This window comes from Rhinolophus ferrumequinum, chromosome 8 (genome assembly GCF_004115265.2).
Source record: "Rhinolophus ferrumequinum isolate MPI-CBG mRhiFer1 chromosome 8, mRhiFer1_v1.p, whole genome shotgun sequence".
In the NCBI taxonomy this organism is placed as follows: domain Eukaryota; kingdom Metazoa; phylum Chordata; class Mammalia; order Chiroptera; family Rhinolophidae; genus Rhinolophus; species Rhinolophus ferrumequinum.
This window is the reverse complement of record NC_046291.1, coordinates 28309547-28337166: the sequence shown is the minus strand read 5'-3', so window position 1 is coordinate 28337166 and position 27620 is coordinate 28309547. Positions and strand designations below refer to the sequence as shown.

The 27620-nt window shown below is 38.7% G+C and overlaps 1 protein-coding gene across 1 annotated transcript in view; it reads left to right on the top strand.

Moving 5' to 3' along the window:
• Positions 1 to 20093: 20093 nt before the first annotated feature.
• The window catches only part of CD28 (CD28 molecule), a 35586-nt gene continuing 28059 nt past the window's right edge, over positions 20094 to 27620 (top strand). Inside the window, exon 1 of the mRNA XM_033112494.1 lies at positions 20094 to 20261. Coding sequence (XP_032968385.1) covers positions 20207 to 20261 — 55 coding nt within the window. The 5' untranslated portion in view covers positions 20094 to 20206. The remainder of the gene's footprint in view (positions 20262 to 27620) is intronic.

Genomic DNA, 27620 nt, shown 5'->3' with positions numbered 1-27620 from the left:
AACCAGGATCTTGCTCCTCTTCTCCTCCTCCCTTTAGTGAAAGCAGAGGGTAAGAATTAATTTAAGGCACAGAAAGTGAATACTGACCTTTCACTGTTCCCCTAAGAACACCTTACTTTCTAGAAGAAAACCTACCTTCTTCAGCCTAAGTCCTTTGGAAATTGTGTGAATAAGAGGTGTGGAGAAACTGCATGGGAAACCTATTCTGGGAGCCTACAGACAGGCTCATAGCCTCAGATATACTCTTCGGGTCCAATTCTCCACTGTGTGCAGATGCGTAAAACCCTGCTTACTTCCAGATATTCAATGATAATGTCTTGAAAAATTAGAGAAATGATCATCTTGAAGGAAAAGGCAAAGGACATTATTTAGAGAAGGAAATTATTTTTTTTCTATTTATAGAATGGAAAAAGTGAAATAAATTGGTTTGAGAAGAGAAACGTAAATATATTGCAAGGGAGATTTTATTCACCAAAGATTTATTGAGCACCTACTGTGTGCCAGAGATAACTCTAAGCTCTAGAGATATAATAATCAGTAGACTAGACGACGTGTTCTCTGGCCTCATGGACTTCCCATCTAGTAGAAAGCAAATGGCAGGAGACCTACCCCAGTGTGTGTGTGTGTCTAGAGGGATCAGAGGGGATTTCTCTGAAGGAGTGATGTTTAAGCCAAGCAATGAAAGGGGTTAAATGGACAAAGTTCTCCAGTTTAATTTGGAGAACTTCATTTTCAATGGGCCTGTTACAAAACGAAAATTCAATTTTAAGTCTTTTATTTTTTCTATCATTCTATGTTTGCCTGTCAGAGAGAAAGTTCTCATTTCAATAGAAAGCAATTGGATTGCTACCTCTTCCTCTACCTCTTGCATAGATATTTATTATTTCCCATATCTCGCTGTATTATGATTGATTGGTTTACATGTCTGTCTCTCTCTTTTGACAGTGAATCTCTTAAGGTCAAGGATTATATCTTAATAGTTTCTGTTCTGGCACAACATAGCTCTATGATGAGTAAATAACAAAATCAAGATGGATGAATAAAAGAAATAGATGCTTTCATAGATAGCATCATTTTTGCATTGAGAAAAGTTTTGTACCAAAATATAATTCCTTCCATCCAATTTATTCAATCCTTAATAAATTTATTGAGCATTTGCCATGAACAGGCCCAGTGTTTGTCATGGGGATGTAACGGTGAGCAAAATAAACATGGCTCTTTTCCTTGTGGAGTGTACAGTATAATAGAGGAAGACAGACTTTATGTAAATAATCACTCGAGTATCAAATTCCTATCACCAGAGACAATGTAGGTAAAAATATTGAAATAAAAGATTTTAGCTGAAAATGGCAGAAAATTGAAAGTTTTATCATGTTTTTGGATACCTATAAGGAATGTAAGTCATATTTTCTCCCTCTCTATCCTCCTACACTCCTGCAATAATTAAATTTAAGATGCATAATTTCTATTAGGAAAAGGGCATAAATTAATATTCATTCTAGATATTTTAGCTGTTTGACTTGGCTCAATTGCTAATGGCAACACCCCCCCCCCCGTTTTTTTGGTAAACACCAATCTGATTTCCCCAAAGTTGTTTCCCAATGGTCTTGATATTTAGTGAGTCAGAACCCTACTTTGCATGGAAGTTTTGGAGTTCTAAAAAATTGCTGACATCTATAATTAGAGGTATATATTCTTGTATTTATATGAAAGGACAAATAGATACAGAGGTACAAAACAGAAGTCATTTGCAATGCTCTCTAGGTGTAAGGAAGACTGCTCTTAGAAACTTATAAAATAATTATACACAACACAATGTATTTTTTTTTCGGGGTCCAGATCTAAGAAAATAACTTAAAATAACTTTTCAGTATTAGAAGGTGAACACCGGAGGTGTAAACTGACATAGAGTAGGACAACATACCCTATTAAATTGACATTTCATAGTCCCCTTTGAAATTTGTGGGTGTATATTAGAAATAACATAAAACTGCATTCTTTTATTTTCTTTCCATTTTTCTCTTGTTTGCCTTTCTTTCTTTCTTTTCTTCCCTCCACCCCCAAATGCTAGGTGTATCATGTGACTCTCTGAGCTATGTTGCTAATTTTAATGATACATATGCTATTGATGGTAAAAATGTATGGAGGTGTGAGAGCACGTGAAATGTGTGATAATACTGGAGAATACTTTTCACAGACGTTCTATTTCTCAGGTCAAACATACTGCTAATAATCTGAAAAGGAAAAGCTTATTTGCAACTGTTGCTTAACATTGTGCTATTCTTGATGAAAATATGATCTTTAGTCCTAGTCGAGTGTTTAATTGCTGACCATTTTAATAAAAATATAAAAGCTGAATCAGTAAGAATACTTCATAAACATAGAAAGTTGAAGACGGATTAAAAGAAATGAAAAACATCAAAGTGTAGAACACTATTGACAGCTTCACCACTAAATTAGACCACTTCCTCAATTCCGTATCCCCCTGTGTTACCTTTGTCAGTGATAGAGAACAGCCAAATAAGAACTGCATAATAAAACCAGAATAGAATGGTGGTTGCCTGGGGCAAGGAAGTGGGAGAAGTGGGGAGATGGTCAAAAGGTATAAAGTTGCAGTTATGTAGGATGACAAAGTCTAGAGATGTAATGTAAGGCATGACGACTATAGTTGATAATACTATATTGAATACTGAAAATTTGCTCGGAGAGTCGATTTCAGGTGCTCTGACCACAGACACATAAAAGCTAACTGTGGAAGGAGATGACACGTTAATAGCTTGGCTGTAGCAATCATTTCACTATGTATATCAAATCATCCTGTTGTACACCTTAATTAGATACAATTTTTATTTAGAAAGAATCACATATAGGATGCACTTACTATGACCTAAATCATGCATTCTCAACAGGGTGATATTGTCCCCAAAGAGGAGACAATTGGTTTGTGTATAATATTACTTTTTAATGTATAAAGCATAGATGTACAGTATATAAACAGATATACAGTATATTTGTGAAATTAACATTTCATGGTGGGGAGTAATTCGAAAACGTTTCGAAAAAGTTTCCTTAGTGGGAAGGTGACAATAAAAACAAATGGCTGAGAAACATTGCCCTTAATGTATCTTTGTCTGGGAAACCTCAGAGTCTTTATCTTTGAACCCCGATCTTATAGCCCTTTATCTCAGAATGTCAGCCCTTGAAATGTGTGATTTTTTTCCACCATAGAACTAAAAGTAAACTAAGTTAATTCTGTCACTTCCACTTCCCTTTGACTTTCCATTCATTATTTTTGTAAAGCACAATAACAATTTACTGATCTGAGAAGAGATATTGAACTATCATGAGAACTAGCCAGAGTCTTCTATTTCTTTAGTTAGAACACTGTAGAAAAAGTCAAGTTATTAGAAAGCTTTTAGGTGAGATGTAATCAGAATAAGGATATTTTTTTTTAAGATGAGTCAAGTGTTTAGTGATATCATGCTATACATGCCCAATGTGTCCAAAAGGGTCTTCCTGTTACTATTCATCACTTATTTTGATCAGGGTCCTGGTAAGAAAGAGATGGCATACTCAAAGGTTTAATTGAAGAGACTTTAACTAAAAGATTCTTTACAGGGGTGTGCCCAGGGGTAGGGGAACTAACAAAGATGATGAAGCCCCAAGGGGACTAGTAATGTTGGGATGCTGGTACTGCTCCTAGGCCTGAAGGGATAAGGAGAGTGAGTGGTATTAGAGAACCCAACATGAGCTATGGCCATCGGAGGAGAGCATCCAACAGGAGCTGTGTCTATCAGCAAAAGAATGAAACCATAGCCAGGGAGGGAGCACACAGAACAAATACCCAGGTCTCTCTCTCTCTTCTCACCCTCCAGTCTCCTCCAATTGGTGCAACCCAGTTGGAAGCCAGAAGGCAAGAGAGCCTAGATGACGCAGCAAAAGAGGTCAACCTCTCGAGGTACAGCAAGGAAGAGAAAAGCCAAGAATAGATCTGGAGAGGTAAAAGGAGAACAGCCAGCACCTTAGTTCTCAAGTCTTCAATTCTTCAGAAATTCATGTACTTTCAGTTCCTTCCAACAGCAGCACTTTATTAATATGCAGAAAAATTAAAAATCTGAAAAAAATTCTTTATTTTTTTTTTAATTAAGCCACTGTTAGTGTTTGGAGAAGGCTCAATAAATAGAACGTACTGAGGAATAATCCGGATGAATGGCAGATAGAAGCTAAAATACTAAGTTTATGATTAGTCAGGTTAGGTTAAAGGGAACAACTTTGTGGGACAACGTATGAATCAACCAACTGAGCCCGGAAAATTGAATTTGTTTCGTGTTACTAGCACACTTCATCAGTCTTCTCCACCTGGTCCCAGATGGCACCAAACCATGTGGGGGAGAGCCTGTTCCTAGAGCAAATTAGAGAATGTGTACTTCCTCTGGGCAATTTGCCCCCTCCTCCCTTTCAGAAGAAGATGGGGAGAAAAGGACAGGCCTACCTACAAGGGCAAAGCTGGAAGTGTAAAGTCTAGCATATGCCCTCTGAGGACAGATCATGTCCAGAGGAAGATGGGTGAGGCTGGGCCACACATGCCTAGTTATTCTTCCCAAACTGATCAGACAGAGAATTCTGCCCGCTGCTTTGGAGCAGGGTGAATGAAGGGGACTGCCTTTTCTCCACTCCATTTTCACATTCATTGATTCATTCAACTTACATGCTTTCAGGAGTTAGGCATCCTGTAGATGCTGGAAATGCAAAAATGAATACTATGCAATGTATCTCTAGATGGTAACAAGAACAGCTAACAGTTACTGAGGATATTCCTTGAGGCAGGATGTGTTTTTTTATTCATTTCTCATGAAATTTTCACAGCTACCATAGAGACAGATACTATTACTCACTTTATTTTACAGCTGAAGAAACTGAGGCTTGGCAAGGTTAAGGGACTTGCTCAGTCACAGAAATTAGTTAGTGGCAGGGCTAGAATTCAAATTGAGGCGGTTTGGCTCCAGAGCTAGTGTTCTCAACTCCTTCCCCTGTCATAGGCCAGTGGTGGAGACAGGCCTATGAACAAATAATTACAGTGTAATGAATGAGGTAAGTGCTAATGGAGGGATGTACAGAGTGCAGAGGAAGGGGTGACTAAACAGGCCTATGTGCGTGACATTTGTGCAATTTCCCTTGTCTATTGCCAGAAATTAACATACTGAAGTCTTTTGGGGGCTTGATTTATTATTACTATACATGGATTCAGATATAGAGCTCAATTCATGTTGCCCTGCTGCCCCTCCCAAGCATAACAGCACTTAAAATAATTTCTTCCTGACATCTTGGAGCCCCTCCAAGAGTTCTGTTCTAGCTTTTGGACAAGGCAGAAACAGGAAGAGGATGTCCTAATGTTCCCTGACTAGAGAGACCTAAGTTGGAATTTGGAACAGTTTTGCGATTAAAATTACTGTTAAGATTCTATTGTCATATATGTATATGTATAATATATTTGTATGTGTGTGTGTGAATTATATTATACCTCAGCCATGATACATGTGATTTATAGAATCACTAAAATCAGCTGTGAAGTAGGTTAAACATCTATACTTCTATAGTTTACAGGTTTTTATGTCAAATGAAAAATGGTTTTCTCTTCATAAAGTGAAATTTTCTCACCTCAAAGACTTTTTGGCTATGACTTTATCATAATTTAGTAGTAATATATCACAATTTCTGCTAGTAACACAAAATCAATTCACATTTCTGTTTCATTCCTCTAGGAATTGTTTCAACTTGGCCCCGTTTCTCACAGGTTATCTTTCAGATATTGAACATCTACACATTTGGTTTTTACATCACTTGAAACTAGAGTAGGTATCATTAAGTTTATATGACCAGATTGGACACTGTAAACAGGTGCTGTCTGCTGCTGCCAAGTGCTGGCTTATTCATGCCAGGATATTAAGTACATCCTGTAGTTCGGTGTAAACACCAGGTGGGATTCTAATCCATTCAGCACAGAGCCCCTCACTCTTTCCTCCTTAATGAATGAAAATCTCTGGGAAATCCCTGCTCAGGAATTCTCTATTTCTTTGAAGTTAGTGAGTCTCACTCCAAAATGACCCAAGAAGAGGACTGGATCAGTTACTCCCAAGTTTCCTCTGTTCACAACCTATTTCTTGGAGTGTCTTCAGGAATTCACACAAAAGTTTCAAGTTAACATGTAGCCCTTTCTTGTACCAGGCTACTCTTTCAGGGTTTCAGGGCTGGAGAAATCCTCCCTCCTTTCCAAAGTTGAAACTGCCTGGAGGCTTTATATCCCTGCGTCATTACTACATCGTTCTCGTTTTAGGACTCTACAGAAGACAAAGTGAGACAAGACAATCCTCATGACCATGGGATAACCTCTAGGTCTCAAAGTAATCAAAGCAGTGTCTTTGGCCTGTAGGATAAATGGTGACACTATTCAGATGCAATCAGAGCCATCATCAGTGGAGTTTCCCAAGAGTAGCTACAGCCCTGCTTACTGATTTGGCCAGATGTCACTACACCATGAAGGTACATAGGCACTATAGCTCTATTCTCATGGCCTTTAATTCCTTAGTCATACCAGGATATCATACTGGCATAGGTGGTCTGAGAAATGGCGTAATTTGGGAAGCGGGCATAGTGCAATTGCTTTGAAGGAAAATAGGCTATGTCTTCTGATAACATATCCATCATCAAAAGAATAATCTGAAAATTGACAATTGTGGAAAATCAATGGCCATCTCCCAATATTGATTCTCCCTTTTTTCTGTAGTAACAGGATTCCTGATATGTAACTGGGAAGAGCCCTGAAGCTCTGTTGGTCATGTGACTAAGGTTTGGCCAATGAGAAATAAATGGAAGTGATGCCATTTTTGGGCTGTGCCCTTAAAGGGAAGGGAAGACCCTCTCTCTATCTTACCTTCTGTTTGGCTGCAATATGAGTGTGAAGGTGATTCATTCTGGACCATGTGGGTCCAAGGATGGCAGGACTACACATTAGAAGGCTGAGACTCAAGCTGCCATATCAGACCTGGACTGCTTACTCTCACACTGTTAAAAGAGAGAGGAAAAGCCATCTTTTATGTTTAAGTCGCTATTAGTTCATGTTTCTCTCAAAGCAGTCGAGACTTTAAGTCAGTGACTTTGGATTTCAGTAAAGTTAATTTTAGTTGAGAACATTGCTCTATTAATACAACTCATCTATTTCAACAGGTAACATTACAGGGCTCCTCTCCGAGCCCTGTAGTTTCTATTTAGGGTGCTGCCTTTTGAGGGCTACCCAGAAAAACAAAGGACTCTGAAATTAGGCCCTGCTAGAAAAGGGAGTGGAAATCTAGACTTTTCACTTTGACTTAAAAATCCTGCCCAGAACTGTCATTTACTCCAAATGTTGCCATATTTCTCTGGCACTCCTCATGATTGACATCTGTAAGAGCAGGAGTACTTTCTCAGACATGACTATAGTGTTTGAACATGTTGCTAGGACATCTATGGAATTTCCATATTCTATCCCAGGAAAGAAATGTAATTTTTCTTTGATGCCACATTCTTCTTTAGCCACAAATACAAGGAAACGACTGTTTGCTGTGGGGTTTGGCAGAACTCTGAAGTGTGGCCTGGATCTGGGAACTACAATCCAAGAATAAGGCACCATTTACGTACAAAATTGTTGAATTTGGGTAGAAACTAGGTTCAGCTATGCTTGTGAAGCCACTGTCTTGCAGGGTCAAAAAGAGCTTATTTTTCAAGTAAGTGTGCTTCACTGTTTACTGGCGACTCTACCAAAATAATTATTTCCTGTATGGGTCACTGGGAGTGAGGTAATCCCAAGGAAAATGTTCCATTGTGCTTACTGGGCTGGGCAGTGCAGCCACTCCAGACATTCCCTTAAAGCAACAGTAATCGTGTTGAATGGTAAAGTCTGGTTCATATGCTTCTCGGAGGGAGATTCATTTTCTGATGCTTTCAGGATCTTGTGAGTAATGGCAAATGTGAAGGTACACATACAAATACACATTAACATATCTGTGGGTGCCCTGCTCACGTTGGTTCGTAAAAATAGTTTTATAGATGTTTTAGAAAGAGAATGTATATGAACCATGATAATGCTCTCAGTTTCTTTCAATGTAAAAGTAGAAACTTACCTTGTACAAGTTATTAGTTTGCTTGTCTGTCTTGAGCCACTTGAGGGCATGCTTCATTTGTCTTTGTCTCCCCAGCCCATACGAATGGGCCCATCACTGAGTACAATGTTCATTAATCAGCTGTGGATGTGTGTATGGCTAGCAAAAGAAGTGAATTCCAGGGAGGGGACTCCTATTCCAAAACTGATTCCCCTGGTACCATGACACTGGAATGAGGGAGATTTCCAGAAAAAGTGCCTGGTCAGCCAGCATTGCAACATCCCTGAGATTCCAAATTCTATGGTTCCAGAGATTAAACAATGCTGTACTTCTTACTGCCATCCTCCCTGAAGTCAGAGAAGTAGGCACAGTGTTATCCATACCAGTTGTTAGATACTGGCACAGCAAGTACAGTGAACTGCAGCAGCTGGATCATCAGGTGACAGATAGTCAAACTAGACCAGATGTGATACCACTTCTGGTCCATAAAACAGAGGAATGCTTGTGAATATGCACCGTCTGATAATTTACCCTGCCTTACCTTCCATTACTGCTCTGGTGTAGGAACTTAGCGTGTGCATTATAGATTGCAGAGCTACATATTGTAAAACAGAATGTTCATTGCTGATAATCCACTTACCAAATTTTTGTTGAGTATCGACATATGCCAGGCATTGCATTGGAGCTGAGATACAGAGGTAAACAAGCCAGACATGAGCCCTACCCTTAAGAAGGTTAGCCTTTAATGGAAGAGACGAACAAAAGCACAAACAAATATATAGAATAATTACAAATTGTGGCCACTGAAGAAAAATAAAGTGGATCTTGATGTAGGGAATAAAAGAAGTACATAATTTATATCAGGTGGCCAGAAACAACTGTTAGAAGGAGGAGGAGTAAGCTTTGGGAAGAGTGAAGGGGAAGAACATTCTAGATAGAGGAAAGAGCTCATGTGAAGGAACTAATGCATCAAATAAATTGCTGTCTTAGGGGATAAAAAAGAACAGTGCTCATGGGTCTGCAGTAGAATGAGTGATGGGGAGAGTGTGCCCTAACAGGCAGAAATCCTCCAAGGATTTTTGGACCTATTGTGAAGGACACAATATCAAATAGAGAATGTGGAGTACTTGCAGAGTCATCAGGGAACTGAACAAGAGGTCTGAGCTTGAGTGTGGTCTTTCCACTGTATGTTGAGCTTTATCTCCTCACTATATATCCAACCCTATTGAGTAACAGTGGCTAGAATGGAAAGTTGGACTTCATCTAAAATGTAGTAGCAAAATGAGTGCAAGTGGAATTGTAAAGCTTATGATTCTGGCCCAAGGACCAGGCCCAAATGAGAAAACCATAGTTGGGAGTGGCCATCTATATCCAGTTGGTATTTAGAACTGGAGGCAAAAGAGAATACTGATATCAAGGTCCACAATTTGCACTTTTTGCTCCTGATCTTTCAGGATAGAAGACATCTGGGAAGTGTCCTTTATGGGTGTAATTAAGATGCTGTCAGATTCTATTTGAGACTACAGGGCATGCAGTGCTTGGAGTGTGTGTGTGTGTGTGTGTGTGTGTGTGTGTGTGTGTGTGTGTGTGATCTACACGTAGGTAGATGAGATGGCTGCCAGATACTCTGGCTTATTTAGGGGTTCTTAACCAGGGGTCTGTCATAATCTTGGGCAGGAAAAATATTACATCTTTATTTTAACTAACCTCTCCAACTGAAATTTAGCATTTCGACAATATATTTAGGTAACACACCACAGTAATTTTGGCAGTACTTGTGACTTTGTCATCAGTAGGAATCAGAGATATTTTCATACCACTTTATAGTTGTTGCAGTTATCTCAAAATATCACTTATGCTTATCACCACTTCAAAACTACAGTAGTTATCACACCATAGCTAGATCTGGTTATTTAATGTGTTAATAAAGCACATTTATTACTACATCATATTTTAAAAAATATTTGAAAACTGCATTGGAATACTTCTGGTTTTCTTTGCAGTCCTATGTATTTTATTTTTTGAGTTTCAAAACATGGTTGTAAGAAAGGGTTTGTGGGCTCCCTGACCACCAAAGGGGTCCCTGACATAAAAAAAGGTTAAGAACTGCCCGACTTAATGGCCATTCTTGCCAGTTCGATGTAATAAGAATATTGGGCACAAACTATCCACATGTCTACTTTTATATGAGGCATTTTTACATTCTTACTGAGTAGGAAAAGGGAAGAGGCAATAAGTACTTGTCAGTCCCATGCTGGTGCAGAAACACATACATATTGTTATCCAGCTTGTGAACTAATTCAGAGGCCAAATTTCTGCGAAATAAAAAGAGAGTGATTGATCTAGAGAGATCAGAGGGATATTAGAACATGCCTACAATCTTGGGTACCAAGAGTGCATTTCCACAAACCTTTGCTAAGTAGATATCTGGGAAAAGAACAAACATAATGAGCGGCCAGTTGGCTCAGTGGTTAGAGTGCTGTGCTCATAACACCAAGGTTGCCAGTTTGATTCCCACATGGGCCAGTGAGCTGCGCCCTCCACAACTAGATTGAAAACGACTTGATTTGGAGCTGACGTGCACCCTACGCAACCAGATTGAAAACAACGACTTGACTTTGGAACTGACGGGTCCTAGAAAAACACACTGTTCCCCAATATTCCCCAATAATAATAAAAAAAGAGAACAAATTTAAAATTATAAAATTTTCTCAAAACTCTAATCTCTAGGGCCTGGAGAACATCCATTCAGCCAGCCTGAGTCTTCCTCATTCCCTCGGGCTGTAGCCTCAGGGTCCTCAGAGCCTACATCTGTAAGCACAAGGCAAATCATTAGCCAGTCTGCCACCTCCCATCGCTTAGCCATATGATGGATGCTATTTTTAGGAAGTCTAATTTCTCAGCAGAGACATAGTACCAAGAGCAAGCCCTGAGAAGTCAGCCTGGTTTCCCAAAAGTCTGAGGGGACACCCAGGGATAGGAAATGCCTCATGCACCTCTGCTGAAACTAATACGTTCCTATTTTTGTATCTTGAAGAGAAGGACAGGAGTGTAAGAAGAGATGTTTGTTCACTTTTTCAGAGATTTTAAAAATCAGAGATTTTAAAAATCAGATTTAAAAAAAGTTTAAAGGCTCTAAGTTTAAAGCTTAAGGCCATTCACTCATCCCCATCCTTCACTCTCCACCACACACACTGGATAATGATTTCTAAAAATGCTTCTCCTATTGAATTCACATTGTTTAGTGGAAGCTTATGCTGAAGTGATGGTTTAATGGCTAAGATCAAGGAGTGAAAGAATTTGTCAATTTCCCCAAGATTACAGTCTCAGAGCTGGAAAAAGTGTGTTTCAGTCCTTTCCTGCTACTTAGTAGCTCCTCTGATCTATAAAATGGACCAATAAGAATGGCTCCAACATGGGATTTTTATGAGACAATGTGTGTGAATGGAAATGTTCTGGGTCAATGTTCATTAATCTCTAATTGTTATCACTTGTGTTTTCCTAGACACGTGTGGTAGTCTCAAAGACGTTTCCTCCTTTTAAATTAATGCTAAGGTATTAGCTTATGTCTCACGTCAATTAATTTCCTATCATCTCCTTTCTTTGCCTAACAGATTATCCTCTCTCGTCTCGTCAGTCTTTCTGTGATGTCTTCCTTGCTAGCACATGAAAACATGCTCACCCGTCTCTCCCACCTTAAATAAAACCACTCCTGACCTTATGTATCCCTTTGTCTCCTGTTGCCTCCTGTCCCCACCTTTGGGAACTGTCTTCCTACAGAGAGCCAGTGTTCTGCTCTGGGCCTAGTGGTAGCTTAGGGCTGGAGACTCCCCTTGTTGGCGTGTCGTGCCTTGTTTTTCTAGCAATGCATGTGAGTGATGGGTAGTCAGCTTAATTCTGGGGTGCTTGCGGTGGCTGCACATCTTAGCCCCATTCTCTGGCAGTACCCTAACAGTGATATTTGCATCTTCACCAGCAGGATACCTTTGGCTCTCTTAGTCTCTCTTGTTAGATTCCGAACTGAATTAGCGAGTAGAAGGGAATCATCTGTTAGCCTCTTCAAACCCCAACTGTGGAAAAATGCCAAGATTTAAGGGACGGGTGGGGAAAAGCAGCCTGTAATCTGATCTGTGTTCATGGCCTTCTTTATAATCCTGATCAGGGAGTCACAGAGAGCCATACCTATCCTCCCCCTCGCCCTTCCCATGCTCCCATTGAACCGGTATTGGTCTCAGTGATTCAGGCAGCCGATTATCAATCAACTGGAGGTGATGTAAGAGATTAAACCTTTTTGAAAGCCTGGATCTAACATGGTGATGCCTCCTAAATCTGTAAGAGCAGCCCAGACCTGTGTGCTGACCCTTATTGTGAGGGTTCCTTATTGTTCTCAGCACAAAGAGCAAACTTCTTACCATGGCCTGACTGCCCCCGACTGCCTGTCACGTCCCTTGCCTTTGCTTGTGTCCTTTTGTCCCAGCCATACTGAGCTCCTTGTGGTTTCCTAAGCAGACCATGTACTTTTAGGGCTTTTGCAAATAGCATGTACTTTGCCCGGAAGGAAAATCCCATTCTTTCCCTTTTCTGGTCTCCCTAATTTTGCTTATCTCCCAAATCATAGTGCCCTGCCCTGAAAACCTCTCCAGGCAAGTTAGGGGCTTCTTCCTCAGTGTTTCTTCCAGACTTGAGTTCTCTGGGAACAAGGAAAGGCCTTAGTCTCCTTGGATCCTCAGGGTGTAGAACAAGGCCGTCTCTATCCTCTATCCAAAAGCAGGTTTGTTGAGTGAATGAGTGCATTTTCAAGGTCACTATCGCCTTTCCTACTCTTCATTGTTCTGCTTTGAAGCCCACGAAACAATTCCAATTTTTCTTGAAGAGTCCTATGACAATTTGGCACAAAAAAACTTGGCAAATTTCATACAATGAACAACAGCATGAGAAATCAGCGTGGATTAGAGTCCTGATGTGGATGAGATATCCCTGTGTTTCAATGTCGATTCTGGCCCCTCACTGAAAAAAATGATGAGTTAGGTTTTGGTCATTGCAAATCTAAGCAGCCTATGATACAAAGGAAGCTAAATGCTGTGAGAACAGTTTAGGCTGGAATTTTCCTGGAGAGCATGTATAGAAGATATCACATGTTCTGTAGTGGCTAGTGTAATGGCTATTTCTGGATGGATTCTTAGACAAATACTAGATTTGTCTGGACCTTGCCTCAGTACATAGCCTCTTTATTCTTGCTTCTTACTGTTATTATTGAGCTTCTTGTAACATCAGTTACAGCTTTTCTTTCTCCTCGAGTTCCTTATATCCCCTCTAATACTTCTAGGAGAAAACACCAAGTCTTCATTTTTGTCTCCTGTACACACAGCAGAGTAGTAAAGGGTTTTAGAGGTGTGTGTGCCTGTGTGTATGTGTGTGTATTAAGATGTGGAAGTACAGTGACAGAGAGAAAGAAAAGTATTGCATTTTCCAGAACTTAAAGGAAAGCTTAAGGCTTAAAAATTTGGCATGCTTTTTACTTTATGCTATTTGCACATAGCAAACACTTAATAAATTTTAGCTACAATAATAATAATAATAATAATAATAATAATTATTATTATTAGCAGTAATAGGATCCAGTATTTGAAAGCAGATTGTTTTTATAGCAAAGTATTGTGGGGATATACTCTCCTGGCTCTACATTCTCCATAAGAAGTAGAGATTGTATATATTAGCTGGAGTTCACCCAAGCTACTTTTGGGACAAACAGGATCATGTGTTCTGAACAGAGGTCAACAGCTGTTACTCCTCTGTGCATTCCGGAGATGTGGACAGATGTATTGAGATTGACCTTCCTTATTCAGTGAGTGTGGGAACCAGGGGGAAAGGGTAGGGGGAAGGGAGACACAGCAGTGGAGAGGGTGAGAAGGTTCCCATGAGAGACCATTGAAAGCAATGTTGAAGTTGACAGTTCTATTTCCTGGAGTTTCTTTGCTAAAAAACATGTTAGGGGATGGGGGCTCTTAAAATTTTTCTGAAAGGAGGAAAACCAGTCATGACAGTTTTCCCAAGGCCAGGACAAAATTGTACTTCCTGAAGAGGTCAGAGGTTGCCTTCTCTGAGTGCACAGTAGGGAATAGAAGAGGGTCGAATCAGGTTCAATACAAGATGTGGAGTGAAATACATTCCTTACCTTGCCCTCCCAACCCCAGTCATATTTAATTAGCATTCCTGTTTCTGGAAAATATCCAAATGTCCCAGTGGTTTTAAAAAATTAAAAATTCAGCTTGACACAGGACCCTTGGTACATTTGTGTAATGTCAGCAACAAGGCAGGCAATGGGTCTTCTGTGAGACCAAAAGAACATGACTCTGTGTGACCAGCGGATTTTCAGAATAATAGGATTTGAGAACAGCGCAGTAGACTTTCCCGATAACAATGTTTTTGGGTCCTAAGACCTATAAGTTTACACTGTCATAATGGTTTAACCAGAATCGGCTTGGTAGTAGTCTTTCTCAATCTTTAATGATGATGACTGATGTTTTCTGTAACTCTCACACCCTTTCTGCTTTTTTCCAGATTACCAAATGAATGAATCTATTGTCGCGAAACTGTTCTAAAGCTCAGATCAGCATTGCCTGGGTGTATGATGGATCCTTGCTGACACTACACAAATTCCTGGTCTCATCAGCATTAATTCCTTTAGGATGATGTCAAAACTACACAAATTTTGCTTCTTCTCTTGACTCAGTCTGCATGAGTATAGGGTCAGCAGGGAAGTAATGAGAACCTCCTGACTGAAGGAAGGTGTTGTAAGTCACATACAGAATTCTTGTTGAATCTTTATGAAGTTGGTACTAAAGAACAGATGTGCCTATTAAGAAGATATATTCCTCTTTAAAAACCTTGCTCCTAACCACCGCACTATTAATCACATATTCCAGCTGTTGATTGATTGCCATTGTGTCTATTTCTCCCATGATACTTGAATCTAGAGTTTACTCTTTGGAGTCATACCAAATAGAGTTCAAATCCCTGCTTTGCTACTTACTGTAGGATTGTAAATAAATTACTTAACCTCTCTAAGCCTCTCTTTCCTTACCTATAAAATGTCGGTATTAATAATACCAACATCCTAGGGTTGTTGTGGAGATTAAATGAGGTGATACATGCATAACACTTAGCACAATATCTGCTAACAGAAAACCTCCAGGAAATGTTAGCTACTGCTTTATCACTGCCTCTGTATGTGGTCAAAAGGTTTTTAGGTATGTAATCATTTTAAGCTGCTTTTCACTATATTTTTCATGTAATCCTTGATAAAGCCTTCTAGATGATTCCTGAAAGTATCTTTTTGTAATTTGTTTACTCCATGGTATTAATTGATCAATATGGCAGTTACTTTTTGCTTTTTCATTTCTTTTAGGCATAGCATACATTTTTTTGGAGGAAGGGTGGCTTTGGTCCCTCTGGTTTGTGATAATATGCATGACTTTCTTAACTTCGTCTTTGTCTATTTTTTGAATAAGTTCTTCCTATCAACAGCTGGGGTAATACAGCACAGCTCAAGGAGAAAATCTCAGGCTTCATTTTCCCACAAGCATCATGTGAGCATTTGAACCTCTGTAAGGCACAGCTTTAGGGAAATTAGGAACTAAACTGAAAGGCAAGTTTCTAGCTGGAATGTAGCTCAAAGAAGACATTATCCTGGTAGGCTTGCTCTATATTAGTTAGAGATAGACAAAGGGCTTCTTCTCATTGACTGGGTTGACAACTATAATTCTAAATTGATTGAGTTCTAAAACAGGGTTCTGGTGGCACTCATGCTATGAAATACAATCAGTCCATATAAATATATTAAACATATATATTCAATGATTATTTTTGATGGATTCAACAAATATTTATTCAGCCCCCTTATAATAAGTATGAAGTAGAGATTCATTAAATCTTATTTCTATCTTGAGGGTGGGAAGATTCACGTGTTGTATGAGATGGTTATCGAACAAGATGTTTTCATTCCCATTTTACACACGAGGAATTGAGGCTATGACTTTCTAAGATCATACGGCTACGAAGTGGCCCAAGTGGGATTGGACCCCTAAGCCCTTGGGACTTCAAATCCTGTGCTTCTAGCCACTGGAACCCCCAAATGTGTGTGTTTCCCCCCCCTCCACACCTACCGATTCTCTGACACCAGTTGGGTATCCTATAATTTAATTCAGTTCTGACACTACCTGGAGCTCACAAGTTAAGGGCAGAGTCCCATAAGACTGCTCCCACTTCAGATGCCAGTTGCCAATTCCATGTTGTCACTTATATGTCTGACTAACTGGCTGTAAATTGGGTTCCCACGAGGCCCCCCTCAGGTTCAATAATTTGCTAGAATGGCTCGTAGAACTCAGGAAAACACTAACTTATGCTTACCGGTTTATTATGTAATAAAGGATATGATAAAAAAGTACACATGAACAGCCAGATGAAGAGATATATAGGGTGAGATCTGGAAGGTTCCCAAGAATGGGAGTTTCTGTCCCCGTCAAGTTGGGATGCACCACCCTCCCAGCCTGTGATGTGTTCACCAACTGAGAAGGTCAGGGAACCCTTTAATTCAGGGATTTTTATGAAGGCTTCATCATGTAAGCATGATCGAGTATTAAATCAGTCTGCAGTCTTTCTCCCCTAGCAGAGGATAGGGGGTGGGACTGAAAGTTTCAAGTTTCTAATCATAGCTTGTTTTTTCTTGTGACTAGCCGCCATCCTGAAGCTATCCAGGAGCCCACCAACGGTTGCCTCGTTAGAGCAATAGATGCTTCTATCACCCAGAAAATTCCAAAGAATTTGGGAGCCCTGTGTCAGGAACTGAGGTTGAAGACCAAATATGAGAATTAAATGCTCCTAGAGTCTATATTGATTAGTAAATTATAAGGGTTTTACGAGCTCTTGCCAAGAGCCAAGGATGAAGACCAAAATATACATTTTTTATTATGTCACAACATTACATGCTCTGGGATTCTTTTTTTTCTTTTTCTTTTTTTTCAGGGTCTTACCCCCAGGCTTAGTTCCTATTATGTTTCAAACAGCCTATAGAATTTGCTCACTTGTATTATATTTTTTCTCTGACAAGCCATGCAGTTGGGCCTTCAGTATACTTGTTGATTGATTAAGGTTGTTTCATCACAATGCATGCATCCTTGAATTTCAAGACCATGTGTGGATTTAAGGAATCTGGAATTTCTTCAGAAATATCCAGGTGCATTTTTATGAAACACGGTTCAATTATGTTTCCTCAGTGCCATCTTGTCCTTTCCACATTCTAGTCACATGGGCTCCAATGAGACATTATGTAGCTGCCTTGCAACAGAAAGGTAATGCACATTATCGATCCAGAATTTACAATACTGGAGAAACTTGACAGTAGGGAGGAGGTATAATGTAATTAGGGCATAGCAATTCAAGTTAGAAAGATCTAGATTCTAATGCTGGCTCCACTCCTTACTGAGACTTCTTAATTCTCTCTTGAGGTCAGTTTTCTCATCTGTAAAACGGGGATAATAATAGCATATTCCTTACAGGTTGTGTGAGTGTTAAATGACATCAGGCATGTAAAGTGCTTGATACATACATATTAGCTATTTTTATTATGGGAAATGCAGTAGAGTCTCAGTATTCTGTGCATTGATGGCTTTAAGATCCCTTATTTCATCTCTATCATTTCTACTACTTAGAATATGTCAATACCATTCTATTTCAAGAGCAAAAGTGAAAGGACCCTGATGAAATGATTTGCTTCTTTAATGTGATACATGTTTAAAAAAAGGAAGGCAAATGTCAAGGTTTGTGTTTCCTTTTAATCTAAAGAATGAAAACTGAACATGGTTTGTCAAGTAATAAAATTAAGTACACTTAATTATTGTTTTGTGAGTTTGTATAAATCAGCTAACCTCTCTGGGCTTCAGCTTCCTCCTCTGCAAAATAAAGGAGTTAGACTAGATAATTGCACTGTTTCTTTCCAGCTAAGTTTGATTTAATTAAGCACTACCATATACATCATGTTAACTGGATACTATACAGTCATCTATTACATGCTTGAAGGCACTTATTAATTTGCTCCTTAGCCTTTTGTTATGAATCATAAGAAAGTCCAGGAAGTCTTTGTTTCTACTGTACATATTCTTAATCTCTGCGATGAGTTTCACAGCCTCTCATTCTAGATCTGGGTGGTCTGGTGACTCCAGAATAAGGATAACTGTTTAGAGAAGAGCACTCTGCCTCCTTTAAACTGTCCCTGGAAAGACATCAGAAAGATACAGGTCCCTCTAACTAGATAGAGGGTCAGAGCCAGGAATACTGGGTCAAATTCTAGAAGTGAATTTTCTCCAGGACTGGGGGGCATAACTTTATTATTTATGTCTAGTTCAGAAGTGTAAGTGAATCATTTTTCACGGACAAGTTTCTCCAAAAGGCAAAAAGATGTGTTAATGTGGGAAGGTAACAAAAGATGGTGTTTGTGAGAAAATTGAAATGTGGATAAAGGGGATCTATCAGGAGAGGAAATACTTTTTATCTGTCACTTTAGCAGATGAAGAGAGAGGGACATGAAGTCTTTTTCCACTTATAGCTAGGTCATCAAAGATGTTCACTGGAGCATTTTTTAAACAGTAAAATATTGGTAACAATACTGGGGGATTCTTAAACAATTTATGCTATGATTATAGGATGGAGTATTATGCATTAATTACAAATGATTTTTATAAATACTTATATGTCATGGGAAATATCAAGCTATAATAGATAATAGCATACATCTGTTGAAAACTATAAATAAAACATGATATTAAATATGTAAAAATCTTAATAGAAAAACAAATGGAAAGCACTGGACCAGAATATTAAAACTGTTTATATCAGGGTGGTAAGATTATGGGAAAGTTCCGTTTTAATGATTATTTTTAACTTTTAAAAAGGTAAATGTATCTTTTTCTAAATTTTTGATATGAAATATTTCCCACTTTTATATTAGGAGTAAAAAGCAATACAAATCATCTTTAAAAAGATCCTCACACACACAAATCCAAAACTAGGATCATCATGTAAAGCTTAGATTTTCAAGAAAGCAGAACAAAAATTACTGGAAAGATTTTGAGAAAGCTGTCAAGTACAAGATCCTGACCCAGGCGTCAGAAGAGGAGCGCGGAGTTGGCCACATCAGTGGAATGACCCTAGATGCAGAAGGCCTGACCAGGGGGAGAGGGCTGCAGAGGGCCCAGCAGAGGGCAACCAGCATGGGGAGCCTGCTTGGAGCCTCCCTTCCTGCTTATCCCTTAACTTTGTATGATTTCTTGAGGGATACAGAGAGTACGAGATGCCAAGGGACATTTGGTCACCTTACTGTCCCCTTAAGGACATGTAAATTTTTAAAACTTTCCCTTTAGTTGGGGAAACTCCTCTCCCCAGCAGGTTGGATAGTTCCAAGTGGGGAGTGTTTCTTACAGTTCCTAGAAGCAGCTGAGGGAAGCTTGGCATAAATTAAGGAGAGTGTGCTAAATGCTCCATAGGGCTACCTATATCCAACACAAAAGTTTAATTCCTAATATTTATGACTCCTTTCACCACTGGTATGGATGTTTCCCAAATCCTCAACATAATTCTTATTGTTGTCTGTTTGACACAGTCTATCCTTATCCTATGCAAATCTCCCCTCTGTGAGAGACTTTATTTCTCCTGTAGAACAACTTGTTTGTCTACCCTTTAGCTCCTGCTGGATTCCAAGCACCCATTTTTCACAGCTCTGACACCTGTCCATAGAGAATAATTCTCATGAGCCCATCATAGAGTAACTGACACTCTATCTCAGTGGCAAGAAAAGGCTGTCTTTAAAGTCAAAGTCATCAAAACAATGTAATATCCGGTGTGAAATGTTGCAGTCACAATGTCTTGTGGTTTGAATACCCCTGATCATGTGCCCTACGTGAAGCAAGTTGCAGGTGGCCGTGACTCTCAGGCCTCAGTAGGTGCATCTTCAGCCCACTTCACACTTTGGGCTCCTCGGGGAGGAGGGGCTGCCGCCCTGGCCCACTGTTAGCACAATGATCTTGAGGCTGCTCCTGGTTCTCAACTTCTTCCCCTCAATTCAAGTAACAGGTAAACAATTTTGATTTCTTTTCTCCTCTGAGTTTTACTTTGGAGGTCTTTGATTAACTTGGTTCATTTACAATTTTAAACAACTTGTGAAATTTGGATATTGGAAGTGTAGTTTTTTTATAAAATGGCATCTTATTATTTAGAAACTCATTGATTCTCAGATTACAGTATGATATTTTCATGACCATCTTTTGGAATGAAACAAAATTTATTTAGCTGTTAGTTGATGGTGTGTCAAAAATTTACAGCATATATATAGATATATACATTAACATAAGAAAACTACTATAAGCAGATTGGTTCTGAAAGCTCTGCATGTAGACTGCCTGGGTTCATATCACAGATCCATTTTTTACTAGATGAGCTTAGATTATTATTTAAACTCTCAAAGCCTCAGTTTCCTTGTCTGTAAAACAGGGATGATAATAAACTCATCTCAAGGTCATTGTGAGGATAAAATGAAATAATCCATGTGAAATGCTTAGTGCATTTGCTAGCAAGTCACTGTTTTGCTTGTAAGATAAGTGTTTGTTGTAATTTCTATGTCTATTGAAATTGAATGAGTGCCAAAATGAATTCTGGAGTCATCACAGAAACTGGTACAACACAAACGCTAATAAATTAGTTTGCTTTTACAATTGGCTGAATCTGTTTTCTTAGATTAAAATCCTTTAAATTCCCAATGATGATAAAGAGGAGGATGATATACCTAACACTATTATAGAACCTCATTTCAGATGAAGAAATGGAAGGGTGGAAATACTCATTTGCCCAAGAATATACAGGTATTGGCAGATGGAACCAGAGTTTGATGATAGAGCCTGAGCTCTTGACCATTATGCTATCCTATCTAACGTGATATGGTTTATAATTTCATAGCTCCAGATACATCCAAGGTTAAATCATCTTCAAAAAAAATCACAATTCCAAACAGAAAGAACTTGTTGCATCGGTGGGCTGGAGTAAGGTGTTTGTTCAACTTGCTCTCAGAGAAGTGTCCTGCTTGGCTCAAAAATTGGATTGATAAGTGTTAACGGGCATGTTTAAATATAGTTATTTTCCCCTTGAAAATACATTGAAAAGCCAGTATCTCCAGTTTTCTTTCTCATTTATTTTGGTTGTGCAAAGACTACGTTATTTGTCATTGCTCTTGAACACCATGTGGATGTGCTCCAAAGGGTATATTTTGGTGCAGAGGGTATAGATGGGTATGTATGTATGCACAAGTACAGTACCTACATAGCCATCTATTTAGTTGCCAAATATGCCAGTGAGCACATTTGCAAACTGGGTGTATTTATATCAGGTTTTGATATAATAAAAGGCATGAGCTGGTGATGAGATAGGTTATGCTTTTAGTATCTAGTACCAAGCATTTCGAGCTACTAAATTCATTTTAAAAGTATCTTTAAATTTATTTTTAAAAAGCTCTTTAAACTCTATTTTAAAGGGATCTTTAAAATTTATTTTTAAAGACTATTTAAAATTTCTTAATTTGTTAAGTAAAGGATACGCAGAAAGAGAAACCTCACTCTGACAGAAAACTAAAGTTGGTAATTGTACACAAACTACTTTTCTGATATGCTTTGTGGACAACCATCTGTCATCAGTTCATTCACTCTCCTTTGAAGATATTTTTATAAGACCCAAAGCTTTATATATATTTTTTACTTATTAAAAGGAAGATAGCTGAAAAAGTAGTCCGCGAGTTCAGACACACGAAACCCTTGTTTTCTACTTTATGATACATATACTTTTCAAACACCAAATCTCCCTCCTAATAACTTTTCAGATTTGATACTGAGTGGCCATCTAATTAAGTAGGAAAGGAATTGGGATAGACAAGGTACTTTTGAAATGCTTTTTCCAATAAGAAAACTTATGAGAAAAATAATTACAACGTACATAAACGTATGATCTATTCTAATTAATGGTGCAAAACCTTCCATGTGATTTTTGTTTCTCTGTGTTACCCTCCATGAAGAAATTAGAAAGAAAATTCTCTGTTCAAAGTGTAATTGTCCTCCCTAGGATTGTGAGAGACTACTGGTGTATCTATGTGGAGGGGTGTGTGTGTGAGAGTGTGAGAGTGTGTGTGAGTGTGTGTGTGTGTGTGTGTGTGTGTGTATAAAGAACAGTTATTTCCCCACTAATTTAATAATTTTAACTCATTGGCTCATGGCAGATCTTAAAATATTTATTTTATGAAGGTTAAAACTAACCTGATTCTTTATGATTATAATGACATTCTAGAAAGATGTTTGTGGCTATATTAAAGAAGTATGATATACAAAGTGTAAGGAAACCTTAACTCAGACAATTCCTTCACTAAGGTGGCATGTTTCCTATCAGATTTGGATAACTGTTATTGAGATCCACAACAGAGGATTTTGTTGACTTTAGAAGATGAGTGCAGCTTAGAATTGCAGACCCTGGAAAGGGATATGATTTGTGATTGATGATGGATGGCATGTGCATATAATACATGGCATTGTTCATAGATTTTTCATATTTTTCAGCAAGACAATTATTAAGTATGAAGATAAAATCAGGGAGACATCACTTATTTTTCCATGAGAGAGTTTCTTTTCATTTTTCCCCAAACCTTAGCAAGTAAACTGTCAAAATGGTGAGTTTGATTTCTTTAGTGCTGCTGCATTTTCCTTAGCATTTCTTTTTCTGAAAGAGACACAGAAGGCAGGAAAATGGTGATGATAGAAATTTAATCATTTCTATCATTGGCAAAGCGAAATAATTAAACTTTATTTTCAGTCCAGCAAATAACCATTCTGAGATAGTTGTACACCAAAAGAAGTAATTACCTCTCATTGGAAAGTGTTGCTCTGAGGCTGGGCTTGGGAGAGTAAGGTAGAAAGATGAACATCGAAAATGCAAAGCAGGCAGGTCACAAGAAAATGGCGATATGAGGGGTGCTCCTTGAGCTCTCCTTGAAGTTACAAGTTGAACAGTTATAATTCAACAAAGGATTCCCTATGCAACACACAAAGACATCTGAGAGATCCATGCATGGAAACCTCTGCAGGTGGACGAATCTAGGCGAACAATGGAAGAGAGAAGGGAGAAGTGTACGTGGGCTATGGGATGCAGCTTGTAGCTCACTGCAGTCCTGGGAGAGGAGAGGATGGAGACTGCAGGTGCACTCTCTGTGGCCCTGAGCATTGCTTCCTGAGGGATCAGCAGATAATACGAGGGAACCCAGTGATTGGGGCAGAGCTCTCTGGGCAAAGAGAATACAGAAGTGCGACAACTGTGGTTTAACAGCCCTCACTGCCAGGCAGAAAATGGAGTCTGGGTGCCTTTCCTCACCGTTCCAAAGCTCACCTTCCCCACTCCCTCCCAGTGTTAGCCACAGGCCCTAGAAAAAAATGGTAGCAGTGTCAGATTAAAGAGCAGAATATCTACAGCCCTGAGAACTGAAGAGACAGTTCTTGAGTGGCAGATACACACGGTGGCTAATGCCAGTGACAAGGAAGGAACTATAGGGGCAAGGCAGCTATGGTCTGGCAGTCACCATTACCTGGAGGAGAAAACAAAGCCACAAACAGACCCGCCCACCTTTTATGGCTAAACACCTCCCAGCCCACCCCGCCCCCACTTATTATTATTATGGCTGAACACAGCGGGGACACCGAGGGCTGCTGAGGCACAGAGCTCTGCATCTGGCTGCAGGGGCATCACTGGATTTCAGAGGCTCAGAACCCCATCGCCCACCATATCCTCCCACAGGGGTGATGCTCTGAGATTGAAGCAGCCTGGTCACAGAGGAGAAGCCCACCTCCTCAGGAAATCTCCCACTGTGCAAGAAGCCAAAACAGGGTGAGAGAAAATAAAAACACTCCAGTGCTACCTATTGGAAAACAAAAGACTTCATATCAACCTGCTACAGAATTCACTCCTGTAGATTCCGGAAGAGAAATAATCCATTAACTGCCATGAATAGCCGAGGTAAAAAGGCAGCTCAGAAAGAAATGAAAAACTTGCAAAAAATAAACTTAAAGACATGGATATATGTGACTTAAATGACAAATAATTCAAGACTGCAGTTTTGAAAAATCTCAATGACATGCAGAAAACTCAATTGACAGTTTAATGAACTCAGAAATAAAATCAATGAACAAAATGAATATTTTACCAAAGAGACTGAAATTTTAAAAAAGAACCAAATAGAAATTCTGGAGCTGAAGAACTCAACAAAAGAGATGAAGTATGAAACAGCGACTTTAGGAAATAGTACTGATCAGATAAAGGAAAGAATTAGTGATATCTAAGATAGAAATCTGGAAATGACACAGATGGAAGAAGAGAGAGACCTGAGAGTTAAAAGAAATGAAAGAACTCTACAAGAACTTTATGACTCCATCAGAAAGAGCAACATAAGAATAATGGGCAATACCAGAAGGAGAAGAGAGGGGCACAGAGCATCTATTCAAACAAATAGTCAATGAGAACTTCCCAAACCTCTGGAAAGAACTGGATCCTCGAATCCAAGAAACAAACAGAACACCAAATTACCTCAATCTGACCAGACCTTCTCCAAGGCACATTATATTGAAGCTGTCAAAAATTAATGACAAAGAAAGAATTCTCAAGGCAGTCAGGGAGAAAAAGATGGTGACCTACAAAGAAAAGCTCATTAGAATAGCATCAGATTTTTCAGGAGAAACTCTACAAGCCAGAAGGGAGTGGAATCAAATATTCAAACCATTGAAAGAAATTACCAGCGAATAATGATATGTCCTGCAAAGTTATCCTTTAGATATGAAGTAGGAATAAAGATCTTGCCAGATATACAGAAACTGAGGGAATTTCCCACCACAAGGCCTACATTACAGGAAATACTAAAGGAGGTTATTTTACCTGGAAAAAAAAAGACAAAAGGATACAAAACTATGAGTAAGATTACTAACAGACATACAGAAGCAGGAAATGGCAACCCTTGCAGAGAACAGGGCACTATTCACTTAAACATAACATAAAGGGTAAAGAAGATTAAAAAAAAAAAAAACCCATAAAAAAGAAAAAGGGAAGAAGACAATATGCTACTGCAACTCAGAAATGAACTCACAGCATAAATAGGGATAATTTGTGACAACAAAAACATAAAAGGGGAGGGAGCAAACATCTGAATTTGCAAAGGGATATGGAGATAAGAGGCATGATGAAGATAAAGGACTACTGAATATATGAAACTTTCTTCTACATTAACTTAATGGTAACTATTAAAAAAAAATCTAGAACTAAGACACATAACATAAAAAAAGAGGGAAGAGAGGAAAAAAAAATACCACATAGAAACCACCAAACTAAAATAACAAACAGAAATGCAAAGGCAAAGAAACAATGGAGACACCGAGCTGCCAGAAAACAAAAGATAAAATGACTATAGGAAATCCTCATATATCAATAATCACACTAAATGTAAATGGACTGAACTCACCAATAAAAAAACACAGAGTAGAAGACTGGATCAAAAAACAAAATCAAACCACATGCTGCCTCCAAGAGACACATCTCAGCTGCAAGGATAACTATAGACTGAAAGTGAGAAGGTGGAAAATGGTACTCCAAGCAAATGGTAACCAGAGCAAAGCAGGTCTAATCATATGTGTATTTGATGAAATAGACTTCAGGATAAAAAAGGTAACAAGTGACAAAGATGGACACTTCATAGTGATAAAGGGGACAGCACAACAAAAAGACATAACACTTATTAATACATGTGCTCCCAATCAGAAAGCACCAAAATATATAAAACAACTACTAACAGAACTAAAGGGAGAAACTGACAAAAACACAATTATGGTAGGTGACCTAAATACTCCATTGACAGCTACGAGGTTGGAAAATTAAGTTCTTGAACTCATCCTAGAAAAAGTGCTACATACCTACATATCTCACTGCTGAATATCACTATGGTCACCTTTGAAGTACTCCCCTTGGAAAGCTATGCATGGACGCCAGTCCATCCTTCAAAGCAATTTTGGAACTCTTTTTCTGGAAAGGCCATCAGAGCTGTCGTCCTTTTACCCTTGATGTCCTGAATGTCATCAAAATGTCTTCCTTTCAATATTTCCATTATCTTTGGGTAAAGAAAGAAGTCATTGGGGGCCAGACCAGGTGAGTAGGGAGGGCGTTCCAATACAGTTATTTGTTCATTGGCTAAAAACTCTCTCACAGACAGTGCCGTATGAGCTGATGCATTGTCATGATGCAAGAGCCATGAATTGTTGGCAAAAAGTTCAGGTCATTTAACTTTTTCATGCAGCTTTTTCAGCACTTCCAAATAGAAAACTTGGTTAACTGTTTGTCCAGTTGCTACAAATTCATAATGAATAATTCCTCTGATACCAAAAAAGGTTAGCAACATTTCCGCAATGCAGTTCGTGAACTTAATTGTCCGATCTTGCGTGAATAGATCATCCAAACAGAAAATCAGTAAGGAAATATCAGCCTTAAATGACACATTGACTAACGGGACATAATTGACATTTACAGAGCATTTCATCCTAGAAAAAGACACAATGCATTCTTTTCTAGTGCACATTGAACATTCTTAAGGGCAGACCATATGTTGGGACACAAAACTAGCCTCAGAAAATTTAAGATTGAAATCATACCAAGCATATCTCTCACCACAATGCTTGGAAATTGGACATCAGCTGGAAAAAGAAATTGGACACAAATATGTGGAGTGCAAACAACATGCTACTAAAGAATGAATGGGTCAAAGAAGAAATAAGAGATAAAAAGATGCATAGCAACAAATGAGAATGAAAATACATCATATTAAAATTATTGGCATGTGGTGAAAACAGTATTAAGAGGGAAATTTATGTCATTCCAGGCCTATCTCAAGAAACAAGAAAAACCCCAAATAAACAACCTAACATTACATCTTAAAGAACTAGAAAAAGAAGAACGAATGAAACCCAAAGTCAACAGAAGGAAGGAAATAATAAAAATTAGAGCAGAATTAAATGAAATAGAGAACAATAAGACAATAGAAAAAAATAATGCAACAAAGAGGTAGTTCTTTGAAAAGACTGAGAAACCCCTGGCTAGACTCACTAAGGAAGAAATAAGACATAAATAAAATCAGAAATGGAAGAGGAAAAGTTATGACAGATACCACAGAAATACAAAGGATCATACAAGAATACTGTGAAGGACTATATGCCGCCAAATTCAATAACCTAGATGAGATGGACAAGTTCTTAGAAATATATAACCTTCCTAGACTGAATCACAAATCACTGGAAAATCTAAATAGACTGATCGACAGTAAGGAAATTGAAACAATCATCAAAAACCTCCCCAACAGCAAAATTCCAGAAACAG